This window comes from Ursus maritimus, unplaced genomic scaffold, assembly GCF_017311325.1.
Source record: "Ursus maritimus isolate PB19 unplaced genomic scaffold, ASM1731132v1 scaffold_3, whole genome shotgun sequence".
Classification (NCBI taxonomy): Eukaryota; Metazoa; Chordata; class Mammalia; order Carnivora; family Ursidae; genus Ursus; species Ursus maritimus.
Genome location: NW_024425563.1, coordinates 73,735,690 through 73,753,031, shown reverse-complemented (window position 1 = coordinate 73,753,031; position 17,342 = coordinate 73,735,690). Strand labels below are relative to the sequence as shown.

The 17,342-nt window shown below is 35.5% G+C and overlaps 2 protein-coding genes across 8 annotated transcripts in view; one reads left to right on the top strand and one right to left on the bottom strand.

Annotated features, from left to right (window-relative positions):
- Positions 1-8,523, top strand: part of RUNDC3B (RUN domain containing 3B) — a 144,331-nt gene extending 135,808 nt beyond the window's left edge. For all 3 annotated transcript variants that reach the window (XM_040644295.1, XM_040644294.1, XM_040644296.1), the window contains one exon: positions 6,058-8,523. In XM_040644295.1, the coding sequence (XP_040500229.1) occupies positions 6,058-6,203 (146 nt within the window). In that variant the 3' untranslated portion in view covers positions 6,204-8,523. The remainder of the gene's footprint in view (positions 1-6,057) is intronic.
- SLC25A40 (solute carrier family 25 member 40) overlaps positions 401-17,342 on the bottom strand; it is a 62,591-nt gene continuing 45,649 nt past the window's right edge. For 3 of the 5 annotated variants that reach the window (XM_040644298.1, XM_040644297.1, XM_040644299.1), the window contains 2 exons: positions 12,689-12,769; positions 8,669-12,088 (listed from right to left, as the gene is read on the bottom strand). In XM_040644298.1, coding sequence (XP_040500232.1) covers positions 11,976-12,088; positions 12,689-12,769 — 194 coding nt within the window. In that variant the 3' untranslated portion in view covers positions 8,669-11,975. Of the gene's footprint in view, positions 534-1,325; positions 2,630-8,668; positions 12,089-12,688; positions 12,770-17,342 lie in introns of those variants that run through there. The other 2 variants (XR_005838612.1, XR_005838611.1) reach the window with 2 other exon arrangements.

The following is a 17,342-nucleotide window of genomic DNA, read 5'->3' as shown; positions in this document are numbered from 1 at the left end:
ATTACCCATACCTGTATGGGTGAGTCTCAGTTCTGTTTGGTTGGTCTGTATGCCCGTTCCAGTGCTGTATTACCCACACTGCAGTAGCGCCCTGTCTTGCTTTATAGTTAAGTTTGGAATCTGGACAACTTTGTTTTTTTTCAAGATTGTTTTGGCTGTTCAGGCTCCACTGAATTTCCATATGAATTTTAGAATCAACTTGTCATTTCTGAAAAAAGGGAAGTTAGAATTTTGATGGGGATTACACTGAATCTGTAGATTAATTTGGGAAATAATGCCATCTTAACAATATTGTCTTCTAATCCACGGAAAAATGGGATGTTTCCCCACTTATTTCAACCTTGAATTTTTTTCAACAATAGTTTGTAGTTGTCAATGTACAACTCTTGCACGTCTGTATTTGAATTTATTCCTAAGCATTTTATTCTTTTAGATTCTATTATTAATGGAATTGTTTTCTTAATTTCCTTTTCCAGTCATTCATTGCTGCTGTTATTACATAGGTTTAAAAAAATAACGCCAATCCTCTTTATCTGTAAGAAGGAAAATAAAAGTGAATTCAGTTGTAAAGAAGTTCATATTCAAAGTCAGTCTCTTCTGAATCATTTAATCAAAAGACATTGGCTGTGTCTGCTCACAGTATCATGCTCTGTGCCAACAGTGAACCATTTCCTAAAACAATCCTCCACTGATACAGGGATTTTCTCTCGTTACCAAGTATCCCGCACATTTTTATGTGAGCACTTTATTTGCCTAACTTACAGTTTCTTCCTCAATTAGATCAAACACATCTAGAAGTTAAACAGCTTCTCTTCAAAGGCCACAGGAATTCCATGACAAATTGAGGTTTCACATCTTAACAGAAATCCTGCATGGTGCATGAATCAGTCACACCAATTGCTTGTCACTTTAAAATTTCTTTTATCTAGTCTGAGGAATGTCTACTGCCTCCATTTGCACACTTGGCATGTGATAAGCAGTCCTTTTGCATATGTTGCCAAGTTCCCTCTACTTGAAGGGTTTTGCCTAAGTGCTTTGTGTGTTTTACCAGGAGGTGTGAATTGCAGTAATCCTTGTAATGGGTGCTTGCTTCAGTGAAATTTACATCCTACTATCTGTTTTCATGCTTTTCTATGAACAAGCAACTACTAATTTTAAGGAAAATTATAATTTTTGAAGGCATTTTAAGCAGTATATATATAAAGTAACTCAGTTAAAGAGATATCAATATGGACACCTGTGACCAAGTTCATACACATACATGCAAAAACAACTCATAGTAACTCCCTCTTCTCCAGGTACAACTACCACACACAGTGGTTCCAGTAGTTTGAAATTTTATTGCACAAAATGATGACCACCCCTTTTCTTGACCTTTGATCACAAGAAGGTAACATGTTGCTTACATAACAGGTTAATAGAACATTTTCCCTATGTTTATGGGTTTATGCTAGTGGCTAAGGAGTCTCTGTAGTCATTCCTTAAAATTCGGATACAATTTACTGCTTCTTCGCTTCCTCATTGACCCCTTCCTTCCCATTCAGACTTCCTTATAGGGTTGGTGATCTCACCTTTACTTATTCTTACTGCACTTTACAATAATTTTCTGTTTGTGTCTGTTTCTACTTTACATTAAGTTCCCTACAGGCAAGAAGTAGTTCTTGACTTTTTATTTTTATCATGATGTCTGGCATTGTGCTGAATGAATGACTTCTAACTTAGTAACGTTTGTAGCAGTACCATCTGAAGACTTGTAGAGTCCAGACTCTATGTCAATAAATTTAAAACAAAACATCTTTCTTGCTATAAAATGAAAATCTGGGTGGATCAGTTGGTTTAGCGTCTGCTTCTGCTCAGGTCATGATCTCAGGGTTCTGGGACTGAGTCCTGCATTGGGCTCCCTGCTCAGTGGAGAGCCTGCTTCTCCCTCTCACCCCACTCGTCCTGTCTCTCTCTCAAATAAATAAATCTTTAAAAAAAAATCTATTTGCTGCTTATGACAAATTTGCTTCTGCTAGGAACTACCACTTTTCCATTTATCTAAGCTAAAAAGTTTTAGTTAACCTTGACTAGTTCTTTGGTCCTGTATCAAAAAATTGATTTTAAAATATCAATACCGATTTTAACATACTTATTTTTTAATCCATTGTGATAATTGTGTTTACATATACGCATACATGTGTGAGTTACTGCTGACATCACAATATTCAAGACTATTTTGGAATAACCTCTCATTCTCTGCCTTAACATCTATTTCCTTTTGCTTATTTCTTTTTTATATTTTATTTCCTTTTATAGTTGCATGGCATAATCACAACATAACCATCTTGGATTCTTCTGCGCATTTTTCCCTTTTATATTTAAATGAAGGCTTACAGTGAAGTCTCTCTTGGCTTCCTTGAGGGTCCCACACTGCCCACCATGTTTCACAGCATCAGTATTTTCAGAGGCTGGCTTTGTGTCTTTGAAGACTGGCTTTTGTAGGTAGATCCACCCCCAACCTCCAGTGCTTTCCTGGATATGCCCCCCTCAGCTCTGCTGTATGGTGTGTTTCTTTGAGGCACAACTGAGGACTTTCCTGGACCTTTGTCTTCTTCCCCCACTCCACTTTTTTTGGATAATTTCAAACCTACAGAAAAGTTGAAAGAACAGAAGAATGAACACCCCTGTATGCTTTACCACTGTACACCACCTGTTAGCATTTTGCCACTCGCATTGTTTTGCTCTTGCAGGCACACGCTCCCTTCATTTACTCATATATCTGCCTTAACTGCTGGGCTCAACCAGCTGAACGTAAACTGCAGGTATCATAAACTTCATCTGTAAATACAACAGCATGTATCTCCTAGGGATAAGGACGTCTTCTTACAAAGCCAGACTATAGGACCCTTAGGAAATTTAACGTCAGTACAGTATTACCTGCTAATTTGTTAATATTCATATCTCAGCTTGTCCAGTAATATCTTTTTTTTTTTTTTTAAAGATTTTATCTATTTATTTGACAGAGATAGAGACAGCCAGCGAGAGGGGGAACACAAGCAGGGGGAGTGGGAGAGGAAGAAGCAGGCTCATAGTGGAGGAGCCTGATGTGGGGCTCGATCCCATAACGCCGGGATCATGCCCTGAGCCGAAGGCAGACGCTTAACCACTGTGCCCCCCAGGCGCCCCCAGTAATATCTTTAAAAGCCTTTTTTGTTTGTTCAGGATCCAGTCAAAGATCACATACTACATTTGCTTTTCAATCTCTCTGGGGTCCTTTCATCTAGCAGAATACTTTCCTTTTTCTCTCATATAGATTTATATATTTGAAGAGCCCAAGCCAGTTGTTTTGTTAAACTTCCAAAAATTTACATTTGTCTTATGTTATTCATATTCAGGTTAAACATATCCACAGTATGTAAATAATGCGTCTTTGTCAGCACATCTTATCAGGCGGTCCCTGTCCTTTTTGAACATTGAAAGACCCTTAAAGATGACTCCTGTGTCCTTTTGCCACGCCATTAGTCTGTCATAGCTTCTTTGTTTTGTGGTACAAAAGATGTTTTGGGTTACTTTGCGTTATATTTCATGCCCACACCCAGGATCAGCTATTTCTTCAAGAAGTCTTACTTCCTTATACTGGGAAGTGTTAGAGACCGTAATTTAAGCTTATAGGGGTGCCTCTTGTTACTGGAATGGTCATTGTTTCTAGCCCATGGAAGAGATAGGGATTTTTTTTAAAGAAAAATATACTTTAAATTTATTTTACAATTCAAATTTAAGACTCACGGTTTCTGTGTACTTGATTTTATATTTTGATATGACAATACTGATTCCTAATTTATATGAACATAATTATTTACTTTTTCCTACTATATTAATTTCAAAGTAACAGTATATTATTACTAAAATATAACTTAAAATAGCTTAGGGTTTCTAATTATTTTATCTTGAGAATATATGCCAGAGTCAAATTACTGTGCTTAAAGTTCATCTCAATTCTGTTCACTTCCTCTTTCACAGTTAACCAGTTTTATTAGTTTTTGAATTATCTATTTTTTAAATATAAGTAAACTCAAATAGTTTGTCCCCCTCTTCTAGATAAAAGGCAACATGCTATACCCTATTCTGCACTTTGCTTTTTTCACTTGACAGTGAAATTTCCAGATATCCTGGTAATCACTACCTAGCAGTACATAGAGATCCTTCGATTCTTTTACAGCTCTATAGTACCTCTTCGTGAAACTGTTAGACATTTAGATTGTTTTGTCTTTTGCATTACTGTATGATAATCTTTATTTAAAAAAATGATCTCTAAGTATATACTCCCAAAGAATTGCAAACAGGACTCAGATACTTGTGTGCCAGTGTTTGCAGCAGCATTGTTTAGAGTACTCAAAACCTAGACAGAACCCAAGTATCCACATGGATGAACGGATAAACAAAAAGTAGTGTAGACATACAGTGGGATACTATGCAGCCATAAAAAAGGAATGAAGTTCTGATAACATACTACAACCTGGATGAACCTTAGAAAATATGCTAAGGAAAATGAAGACAGACACAAAGGGCAAATATTCTATGATTCTACTTGTAAGAACAATGTATGGTAGGCAGATTCATTGACAGAAAGTAGATTAGAGTTTCCAGAGATGGGGGTAAGGGGATAATGGATAGTTATTGCTTAAATGGGTAGAAAATTTGTTAGGGGTGATGAAAATTTTTGGAAATAATGGTGATGGTTGCACAATGCTATGGATATAATTAATGCCACTGAATTGTACACTTAAAGTAGAAATTTGGAAAGACTCCAAAGCAGTTGAGTTCCAGGAGCATTAACAAGAACTCCAGAAAGGTGATTCTGGCCTGAAGTGGGTCTCTAAGCTTAAACATTAAAAGGGTCCTTGAAACATCTAAATGTTTTGACCCCAAAATAACATGATAAACATTTTAAACTGGAATTTAACAATTACTCTTCCTATCTTTTTCTAACATTGTTATATTTTCCTGTATCATACTTGTCAGCAAAACTATGAAGTTAACATAGCTGATCATCTTTAGTATTTTACAAAGGGAAGAATAGGCTTAGAGAAGATGCCTTTCCTAAGGTCATACAGCTAAAAGGGACATGGGAGCTCTCTTGGGTCCCAGTACAGTTCTTACTGAATCATGACTTGTTAATAATATAATTAATTAATGAGCATCTCCTGTGTGCTAGGCACCAGGAATATAATCATGAACACAACAAATTCCATGTCCTTTCTCAGTGTATAGTTTAGAAGAAAAGAGAGCCCCACAATTATCACACAGTATAACTAGGTGGTTAGAGGTCAAAGGACTATAGGAACATATTAGAGGGGCCATTTGAAACAATAGATAGCATTCAGAAACACCTGCTATCTGGTTCAGTTTATACTTCTATATCCGTGTAAGTAAAACTTGAACTTTTTATCTACTTTGGAAACCTGCTATTTTTCAAAGACCTCAGCCCTTCACAGCCTCAAACCAGCCAATTCCAGCTGGTATTTGCAAACTTAACCAGCTCTGGAAAGAACTTATGTTCCCCAGCTTTGAAAACAGATCTGCCAGTCTTCCTTCATGGGCCTACCGAAGTGCAGGACATGACAAAGTTCCTGATGCAAGGCAGAAGCCGAAGAAATGTCTGATCATTGTCAGAGCTCCCCCCCCAGAGCAGCCCTCCTCCTGAACGGAAGCAGCTTGGCTTCTGCTGCTTTACTTAACCCACATATGGACTTCCTGGGATTTCCACGGCCTGGGCATTGGCGCTGTTAGTTCCTTATCCTTTACTAACTGAACACGAACATACTCTGGAAAAATAGGTAAAGTTTTAATTTTTGCCCTAAAACACGGTATCTCAAACTTCCATATCTAGAAATGTTATGAGGAGCACACATCATCCTCTGGTAATGTTTTTTGAAGGGTGACGCTGAAGCTACGGAAATATATAATTAGGTATGTTTGCAGTGTTTTGTAAAGTTATGGTTTTAGTTTTATAGGATCTTTTGGTATCACTCTTCAAGGGCAATTAAATATTTGTTACTTGATCTTAACTTTCAGGTAAAGAAGACACTCCCTCATTACTCGGTCTCTGTGGCTCTCTAACATCAGTGGCGAGTTACAAATCTCTAACAAGTCTCAAATCTAATGACTACCTTGCAAGTCCCACAACAGAGATGACGAGTCCAGGCCTAACTCCATCCTGAAAAATTTTATGTCAAAGCCAGAAGTTTTTATGTTGCAAATGTTCTATTTACATAAGTTTGACTGCTGGGAAAACCTTTGGGATTTTATATTGTTTGGGCATATGTCTGGAATTCTATTGCTTTGATTAGAGAATTCAGTCCACTCCATGTGCCCTTCTGAGTGAAAACGATCCTGCCATTTTAAGATTCTTGTATTTGTCACTGAGGAAGTTCAAAAATGAATAGGCTTAAAAAACTTTCAAGTATCCTCTAAATTAATAGTCCATTGCAAATTGTGATGTATATTTATTATTCAGCTGATTTTCATGTATTTAAATGTACCATAATTGCCAGAGACTGAATTCAAGGTTTTATTCCAGAGACATAAGCTAAGTATTTTCTTTTACTCTTTTATTCAGTGATTACATTTTCTAAAAATGACTTAATTTCATTTTTCATTCATTTCTTCCTAGGTTCTGATATTTAAATGCCTTGTTTTTCACAGGAGGAGGCGGTTCTCAGCTGGTTTCATAGTGGCTTACTCAGTTTTTCTTTAATAGCTATCATTTGGTACAACATTCCATTAACATTTTATAAATTTTGTAGGAATATGTCTTTAGGCCATTACTAAATTTGTCAGGGTCATAGGGAAAGTATTTTACACCATTTTGGTAAAACGAATAAATTGTTTTCCCAGGATTTTCTTTTCTTTTATTTAAATTTTATTTTAAAATATCAAATATTCCTCAAGTAGTTGGAAGTTCCTCAAGTAGTTCCTCCAAGTAGTTGGAAACATTTAAAAATGTAGAACAGATATTGAAAAGTATTTTATTAGGAAAGATTCTGAGTTCATTTAAGGATTTGAGAACCTTCAAATAAGGATCAGTAGAGTCTCACCATACTCGTCAATATGTCTGACATACAGTGCTATTCTGTTCTCCCTTGTGTGCAACAATGAATCTTGCCACAGTAAGGTTAAAAACTGATGTTAATATTTGAAATCCCTACACTTCTACAGGTAAAAAAAATTAGTTTTCTTTTTTAAAAAGTTATGCGCTATAAAATCTTTTTGCAATTTTTGGAACTATGTATTTCATCCATCAAAATCCCACCATATTGAAAGAGAAAACGTATGAATTATATTTTCTACAGTAAGTGCTATGAGGAAAACATGATCAGTTGTGCCAAAGAAGTTTTATACATTGTTTACACAAAGAGGACACAATACTTAATGGGGACTTCATATACTATTTTTGTTTATTAATAAAACATTACATTCAAACTCGGTAGCTTGGACATGTAGGAACAGTGTTCCCCCTACAACAATTTATTTTATTCAGAGGAGGCAAGAGCGCTGAACTTATTACATCATTCTTTGTAGTGGAAATGTAGGAGTGTGGTGGTTCTGAAATACAGAGCTTTATTCTCATAATTTGGAATTTAAGATAATAATGCCAGTCTTAAAGACAGTTCAAATGAAGTCATTTCAGGGACAAAGGAGGCCTGGAAGCCATTAAAATAAGTTACCCTAAATGTACAGAACATACTCAGAGCTCTATTCCTTTAGCTTAAGGCTTTAATACCTGTAAAAATGCAAATATTCTTGCAAAATGGTATCTTTAACCGTTTACTGGTACCTACTCTTAATTCTATATACCTTATTATGAGTGAGGTATCTGAAGCAATTTTTAGTAAGCACGGGGATGAAAGGAAGATACAAAATGAGGACCGTGGAAACCTTGGGAGCAGGTAGTAGGAAATGGCTAAGGAGGGGAACTTGAAAATATTTAGGTTGGCCTTAAGCACTATTGCTGCTTTCCCAAAAACTGATCAGAATGTTTAAAATGCTTTATCATTCATGGTCTACTCTCAACTGACATTTATTATTCCTCAGTAATTAAAGAAAAATCATTGCTAAATTCTTTCCATACATTTTTATAATATAGGAAGGAAATTCAAGATTCCATAATTGGTAACATTTTCCAGATTTGTCTAATGCATACAGTAACTTGTGCATCTTAACATGCTGCTAAATGCAGATTTAAACATGACATCTGAGGATCATGACTTTTCCTCCTTTCTTGGAGCTCTTGGTATAAAATTCATCTGCTAATGTGAATTCAGGTTTCTATACAGTTCATTTCACACTAGTTCTACATGTAGTTAATGTTTGCATGAGGAAACAATGTATGTCTCAATCTTTAATTTTAGGTGGTAGTGTTTACTGCTTACACACCCTACCCAAAACAGAATGCTGAATTATATGCTAATAAGACCATGTGTATTTTGTTGCCTTGATGTACTATACTTGTTGCATGTATATTAAAAGTTTTGTACCATGCATTAGTGGTTATATTTTTTTCTTCAAGACAAGTTACTGGATTCAAGTTATACACTGAACTTTTTAAGCAAATACGGTAAATGTATATTATTCAACACCTAAAATACTAATATGACAAGAGGTTTTGGAGAAATCTTTATTTCAACTCAAATACCTTTTATTTAAAAAAAAATAACATGATCTGCTTTACAATACACAGTGTCTGCTGAAGTGGTACAATAGTGATTTTGGTAGTTACTAACCTAATTATATAAAAGCTATGTTTGTTTTCTCACCTATAAATGGAAACATCATCTTCTCAGAACCTATGATGGCATCAAGATGATGTCAGCATTAAATGAAATTATGTAAACTAAGTTTTTATTTAAGTCATCTTTATTAGATTTACACACAAGTTTTCAAGTGGTTAAAAGTGTGTCTCAAATTTACAACTTAGGGAAATTCTTTGTCAAAGTTCCTATTGTTAGGTAAAATCTCCAGTTTTGATAACAGACACATTGGATAACCTCTGAAATGTCACACAACTGCTTTGAACATCAGGGCTCTTAAGTATTGTTTAACTGGTTCCCTTTGTTCTTCTGGAAGCAAAGCAGCTTCTATTTAGTTTGATAGGAAGGGGCAGATAAAAATCACATCAATGTCATTATGGTCCCTTTTGAAAGTCTATTCTGGTCCAAACCAATCCTTGTAAGTCCCCATTTTCTATAGTGTCCAACTGAAACCAAAGTTTCACTACCTAAGACTTAGCCTACTACAGGTGACACATTCTGGTGTGTGCTGTGCTAAACTATGCTACCCCTCTTTTCTTTTCAGCTGAAGTAATTGCTGGTCTTGGGGGAAAAAAAACCCCAAACCCAACTCTATAATTATTAGACCTGTGCCAAAAATACTTGGTTTCCAGTTGCCTTCCTGTTTTTCCTTCCCTGGGACTAAATTCCATTGCCTGATGATTGATTGAGACTCCCACCTCCAGGTATGTTTGTCTAAATCTTAGAAGCATTTCCTGACTCTCCCTCTCGGCCCCCAAGCTCAGTGGAGAATTCCTCAGCCTCCCCACTGCTCCGTTTGCAGACCTCTGCCAATCACAGCTACCATCTCCTTGTAGCCAGTGACAGTATGTGAAGCACTTATCTCAAGTGCTGCTCAAACTGCCTACCACATAAAAGATCTGAGTAAATGTTGAATGATAGGTTAAAATTTATTTAAAAAGTTCATTTTGGAAAAAAATTAAAACCTGATACACTCAACTTTCCCATATCCCTGGAATTCATGCTCCAGAAAGAGGGAAGAATTTAAAGCAGTCATGTGGTTAAATAAGCATAGTGAATAGTTTCCTAAAAATAAAAGAAAAATTTAACTTCATATCTACTTTTTCAAAAAGTCAAATATGTATTATATGGAAGGTGGCAAACATGTAGTACTTGAATTTCTTTTTAAAAAATGTACACACACATATAAGGAAATAAATGTGTTTTCACACAGACTGAAACTTTGCTTCCAGAAACATTACCAAGAATATAATTTCTAGCCAAGTGCTTTTCAGTTGCTACTTTTTTTTGTTTAAATTTTTTGTTTAAATTTAATGCTTCTTTACCACTTAAATATAAAGAAAGCTTCAGTTCACCCTTTTTATCCAGATACATAGCTGTAATATGTACTAGAAAAGCTACTAGGGAATTAGATTTATTTTAGGCATAAATGGTAATAATTTTCTGTAAGCGCAGTCTGTTTTGGGGGAGGGAGGGCAGTGGGGATTTCCCTACTGGTTTTTCTATTAAGTTGAAATATGTGACTGCTTCTTAATAATTATAAATTTAAATTTTTCTCTTTTCTACCAGTTACCAAAAAGAAGCATAACAGAACAAAGGTAAATTTAATACTGCTAAACTATTCAAGATAAACTTTCTTATATAATAAAGTACAGCATTAACAATGATTTTATATGAAAATATTTAGCTTGAAGCAGTGATCATTTTAAGAAAGCATAAAACAGTTTAATGAAAATATAAGTTAAAGTCATAAACATTTATGATTTTATAGATACGTATATTGCAAATTTAAGATAAATCAACATAGGATAAAGTAAACACAAAAGATGACATACAAACCCTACATATAGTTTATTTCTGATGAAACATGAACTCTTTTCTACTAAAATACAAAATACATAATTCCTCTACCAATACTAGAGGTCTGTTCACCTAACTAAATTACTCTATTTTAGGGGGAAAAAATACTTCACATTTTCATAGCATACACATAGACTGTAATAAAGTGCTTTTTCTTATAGGATATAGATCCTGAGAAAATAAATCAAAAACAAAAAAAAGAGAACATTATCTTTGTCCTGCCATCATAGCCTTGTTTCATTCCTACAGCCATAAGCTACATTACTGAGCTACATTATTAACCTGTAGTGACTAAAAGCAATTTCTTCAAGGAAACGGCTGCCTCTTTAGTCTCCTGATGTAGCATACTAACATGAGATGTGTAAAATCAAGGGACATTTTGGAAATATTTTGTGGCTTATATCGTATCAATCTCAGTGTTGTTAGAAGAAGACAATACTAGTGACCTCAAGAGCTCCACAAACAGTGATACCTGAATTCCAAGATGGCTGAAACCAGAGGCCCTTCGCAGGCTGAAACATTACCTTTACTCCTCTAAATATAATGTGGTTTTTCTCCACTGCACACCCAAGGTTCACTTGCCAAACAATCAGTAAAGACTCCTCTCTTGTAGAAATAGTAGATAATACAGAGTCTTTAGTCATCAAAAATATCTTTATCACATAGACAGTTATATTCTGGCTCATAAAGATAAAGTAGCCATACCTTTGGGGGAAGAAATCCTAATACTGGTAAAGTCTTAAAACAGCAACAGGAGGTGTAAAAAAAACAACACAAAAACAAAACAAAAAACTAATGCATTTGAATTAAAGTATCTAATAGGTAATTAGGTAAATGCAAATAATGTTATTTAAAGACTTCCATCTATTAATTACTTTGTTGGAATATTTAGATATCTATGTGCATGATTTAAGTATGTATGAAAGACATTTTTCTTCTAGACTCTGCACATCATTCAGCACACAATTCAAAATGTTCTGATATATCTGACACATTCCCAACGACATTATACCGAAATCTATAGTATCAAACTCTTGGAGATTATCACTTTCAGTGCTAAGAAATAATTTTTCTTTTCTTTACAAGAACATTTAATGGTTGTGATTTCTGGAATATCTTTTTCAATATCTCAAAAATCAGAGTAACAAAATTTATTTTAAAATTAGGGTTATGGTTCAGAGGCAAAGTAGAAATTACTGCTCATTTAAATTATAAGACAGAAATATATAAAATCATTTTAAGATAATGGTGAAAGAGTTCTTGCCTAAGAGTCTCCATCTTATTATTTGGCTTTGGTGGTTGTTTCAAGTAGAAACAGCATCACTAGTATTGCTGTCTTCGAGCATTTTGCTTCTGGAAAAAAGCCTTCCCAAATTCATAGGTACTGATCATAATGGCACAAGCAGGAGCAATTTTAATTAAACGGGGAATGAGGCCTGAAAAGAGAACAGAAAAAAAATCAGAACAGGGGCGCCTGGGTGGCGCAGTCGTTAAGCGTCTGCCTTCGGCTCAGGGCGTGATCCCGGCGTTCTGGGATCGAGTCCCACATCAGGCTTCTCTGCTGGGAGCCTGCTTCTTCCTCTCCCACTCCCCCTGCTTGTGTTCCCTCTCTCGCTGGCTGTCTCTCTCTGTCAAATAAATAAATAAAATCTTAAAAGAAAGAAAAATCAGAACAAATTTTACCTTATGTTTAAAAAAAGTAATTTTTTAGAAAGATTTTATTTATTTGACAGAAAGAGCACGCATCAGCAGAGGGAGGAGCAGAGGGAGAGGGAGAAGCAGACTCCCTGCTGCGCAGGGAGCCTGATGCAGGACTCCTCCCGGAACTCTGGCATCATGACCTGAGCCAAAGGCAGATACTTAGCTGACAGAACCACCCAGAAGTCCCTAAGATATTTGCTTTAACATCATAAATGTGGTATGTTTCATAAATGGGGAATGTTTTCAATAATTTCCTGCTTAAAGTTAATTTAGGAAGATGACAGATACAAAAGTAATCATTTTATTCAACAATTTGGTAAAGCAAGTATTTTTACCTGTAAATAATCCTGCAAATCCATTCTTAGCAACAATGCTCTTCATGATAGTCCAGGTGGACATAGGCAAAGGCATAGAAACTAAATGTTAAAAACAAAAGAAATGATACATGAATTACCACTTAATAACTTCTAATACACAATACACATAAAAATGTTCATGGCCTTTGGATGTGTATAATCATTATAATAAGAACAGATCTATTTACCTAAAATTTACCCAAAATCTTACTTTTAACAACTGGATTCATTAAAAAGAAAAATTAGAAAAAGGTCATAACTTTAAGGTGTATAGGACTAGATATAATCGAGGAGGAATACACAGATGGATTCTGTGAATTAAGTTTCTTAAGCTTGGTGGTGGGTAGTATCCTTTATACGTATTTCCATGCCTTAAACATCTTTCATAATGAAAAATTTAAAGGATGCGTAGAAATATTCATGGGTTCCCAAAGCCAAACAGAAGCCCTGATAACCATTTTTCATTACATTTTTACTGCACACATTTAAAAAATGTTTTTCTAAGAAGAAGTTCTGAAAAGAACAGCTCATTCTTCCTAGGGAGGTCTGCCTTTATTGAAACCTTTCTGAACAGATGTACCAATCTCTCTCTCTCTCTCTCTCTCTTTTTTTTTTTTTTAAAGATTATTTATTTGACAGAGAGAGAACACGAGCAGGGGGAGCAGTAGGCAGAGGGAGAAACAGGCTTCCCGCTGAGCAGGGAGCCTGATGGGGGCTTGATCCCAGGACCCTGGGATCATGACCCAAGCCAAAGGGAGTTGTTTAACCTACTGAGCCACCCAGGCGTCCCTGGATGTCCCAGTCTTGATATAAATTATATCCATCTTGTCTCCTCCAAAGGGCAGATACAGCCTTTTTTAAAAACAAAATTCTGCATTTTTATAAAATTTGATAAAAAAATAGTATTTCAAACTGTACAGTCACTAGAAGTACACAGTTATAAAAAAAAATGCACACACTTTACTTGGCAATGCCAGCCTTTAATTAACAGTAACCACTCAAATATCTGAAAGTAAGAAACTGAACTATTTTTTAAAAACAACAAAATAGATGTCACTGAGGTTCAAACATACAGCTATGAATGAGCTGTTCATGCACAGAGTTTACTTACCTTCATTTTACACAATGATTCTAAGCAGCTGGCTTAGCCCACAGATTACTAGATGCAATGAGTAAAAAGAGTCTGCTAAGAAGCAGGCCCACTACCACGTGAACACTGTGACAGCTGACACACTGAAGTTGTCAAAGTCGCTGTTTGAGGTCAGTGGATGAGGGGCAAACACTACTGCAGTATCCTCATTAGCTGCTCAGAGCTGCACAGTAAGACTATGCTCGTCACCGTGACCGTGGATGACAACTCGAGTCATTCAGGAAGATTAAAGTGTGTATTATTAAGCATGCCCAGAGGGAAAAAAGGAAAAGGTTGGAGAAAGAGAGCTTTCAAAAATGGCTTTTTAGAATTTTACCACTTAAAGGAATGGGCTCATTATCTCAAATCTCATTTATAGAAATACCAGATTCTCTGACTATGAAGATAAATGAGGCTCTGTGATTTATTTAGGAAGCTGTATGATCAATATAAATACTCTAAATATAAAGATAATAACTATAGCAATCCAACAGGAAGGACACATTTTTTAAACCAAGAACAAAGTACTTCTGAATGAAATTTAACTTTCTAAAGAAAGTCAATGACAAAAATTTTATATTACAAGTTGGCAACTTCTTCATATTTAAATTATTCCATTTAAATTTTGGAAACAGCTAGTGAAAGAAAGGAAGCCAAGTAGCCAGATATTTTTGATCTTGTAGAATTCAAGCCCTGAAGTGGTCCCTATTTAGATAGGGTGCAATTAATGCAGAAGAGAATGGACAGAATGCATTCTCAACTGAAGGTAAGCCTCAGTCATGCTCTTATGGAGTCTCCGAAGTATGTCCTGCCCAAAGTTCTAACCCTCTGGAGCTATTCCTACAGGTAATAAGCAACTTCTTACATCATAAGGAAACAATGTTTGGTTTTTCCATATTTCAAGCATAGACAACAATAAAAGAAATACTCATTTACTGACCATCCACATTTATCAAAACCTAGTAACTGTACCTTTTAGATAGAACTGAAGTCCTCAGTATATTCCTTCTCAGTATTCTTCCTCTCTCCTGAGAGGTAACCACTCTCTTGTCTCTTTTTTCCTTTATCTTTCCCATGCTTGTGTTTTAAACTTTCACTACACCTGAACATATCCATAAATAATATATACTCTTGCTTTTCATGCTCTTAAACTTTGTATAAGTGCTATTGCACTGTATATTTGTAACGTGCTTTTAGGATTATATCTATATTGGCAAATATAGCTATATTTGATTTAATTGCTGTATGGTATTGCATTATATGGATTATCACAGTTTACCCATTTCCTTGCCACAGACAGTTTTAGTGCTTTCTAACTTTTTGGGATTAAGAATCCTTCAGTGGGTATCCTTGTACGTGTGCAGACATTTCTCTAGGGCACATATCGAAGGTGGAACTGCTTGTTCAAAGAGCCTTTCTTGAGACTGCCAGATTATTTTCCAAACTTAGACTCTCACCTGCCCAGCATGAGCATGCGCACTGCTCCTTGTTCTCCCCAACAACCCAGCACATATAAAATGTCCTCTCACTGCCCTTCTGGTTGGCACTGTCCTCATAACTAAGATTGAGCTTTTCTTCACAATTTGTCACATATAACCATTTTTTAATGGTTTTAAAATTTCTGCTGAAGTATTTTAAAATACTGAATATGTTCACAGAAAAAGAAGTTTAACTGTAACTGTTGAAAGCAGGTGGATCTGAGCCAGGTTTAAAAAGCTGAAAGGTGACATTAAATTTTTTAAAATTATAAATGAGGGCCTCATAAGTGAGGAAAAAGTTACCTCTATTATGAAATCTGGCACTCACTACATCCTAATATGCTTCTTTTCCATTACACTATGAGCTGTTTGAGGACTTGAAGATGGCCTCACTTGTCTGTCTAGACCAGCACGGTGCACTCCAATCAGTAGTCGACTAATGCACGGGAGACACGGTCTAAGCACAGTTACAGAGATCATATTCTTACAAGGAACTCAGCATCATTCTTTACAGAACACTTCTTATTTTTCTTTTTGCTTAGAGATAATGGATTTGGTGTAGCTGAGCTACAGAGTGGAGGAATCCACTTCTAAAGGGAGCTGATTTGCCTCTTTGATGGGGATAAATAATATACGATAAAAATGAGAAAAAATATGGGCTGTTTATCACTCAAATCAGAAGTGTAATTTGCAGTAGAAGTGTATCTTGCTAAATATACCTGGTTCATAGCTGAAGCAGAGTAACAGGTAAAAGTGACCAATGAAAATCATATAAAATTAAGACCTAAAGCTTATTCAAGATTTCTCCTTTGGGGTTTATTGGAGAAACACTAGGAAAAAAACAGTGATAGGTAAGAGCCGAATCTAGTGAAAGAAGATGGCTCCCTGATGCCAGTCTCAAGGAGGATGTACAATCAATATCACCTAGGGAACATTTTCAAAATTCACAAGTTAGAGCCCCAGATTAGATCTATTAAATGAGAGTCCGGGGGTGATGCCCACCTTTAGATGCAATGAAAAAGCACCCCAGGTGACTCCAAAGATTATTTATCCAGGTAAGTGGCTCTCAAACCTTAGTGAGGATCAGAAGCTAACTGTAGAGATTCCCATCCTCTCCCTCACTACCACCATGACCATCGGCTCGTGACCACAGTCATGAATCACACCAAAGAGAATATTCTGACTATATTAAATACTTCATGTAATAGAGGAAATAGGAATTCTGATAAGTTGGAAGGGAGAATGAAACAAAGTAATTTTAAACTACCAAGGGAGAACAGATAGGGCTTAGGCAGCTAGAAGGCTCCCACCCAAAAAGGAAATGGAAGAACCCTGATAATAAACTTTGTTGACTTCCCAGGTTTTAGTTAGCTCCTATTATGAAAATAGACTAGGACTCTGGAAAGTCAAGGACAAAGTAGTCACTAATATTCATCAGATTCAGTTGTCTATAAACATTACTGTTTGTTTCAAAAATTATAATACCTATTTTTATAGGCAGAATATTCTGGTGGGTTAGAATAATTTATTAACATAATAGGTTTATCAATCACGAGGTTTACATGACATAATTTTGTAACAGATAATTTCCAATGGGTTTGCCATACTTTCTATAGATAATAAATAATGATAGAAGGAATCTAGTAGAAGCAACTAAGAGCACACTTTTGTTCTAGAAGATCTAATTACAGGTTATAAAAAGGTAAAAATAGATAGGATAACAGGTAGGAAAAAAACATATCAAAAGGAAGGGACGCTAAAAAACATTGAGAAAAAGAATAAAATGTATACACATACTAATGAAACAAAACACACCAAGAGAAAAAGGGTTCCCACTAATTTCCTAACCTTCACTCTAAATTTCTAGATTTATTTGAAAGAACAGTTATATAGTATGTAGTCCTCTCTCTAGCAGGTATGAGACTAAACTGACGACAGGCAAAATATATAGATTTTTAAATTTCTTAAGTTTTAAGTTTCTTAAGTTTTGGAGAGTATTTTTTTCTCTGGGCATTCCATTCTAACA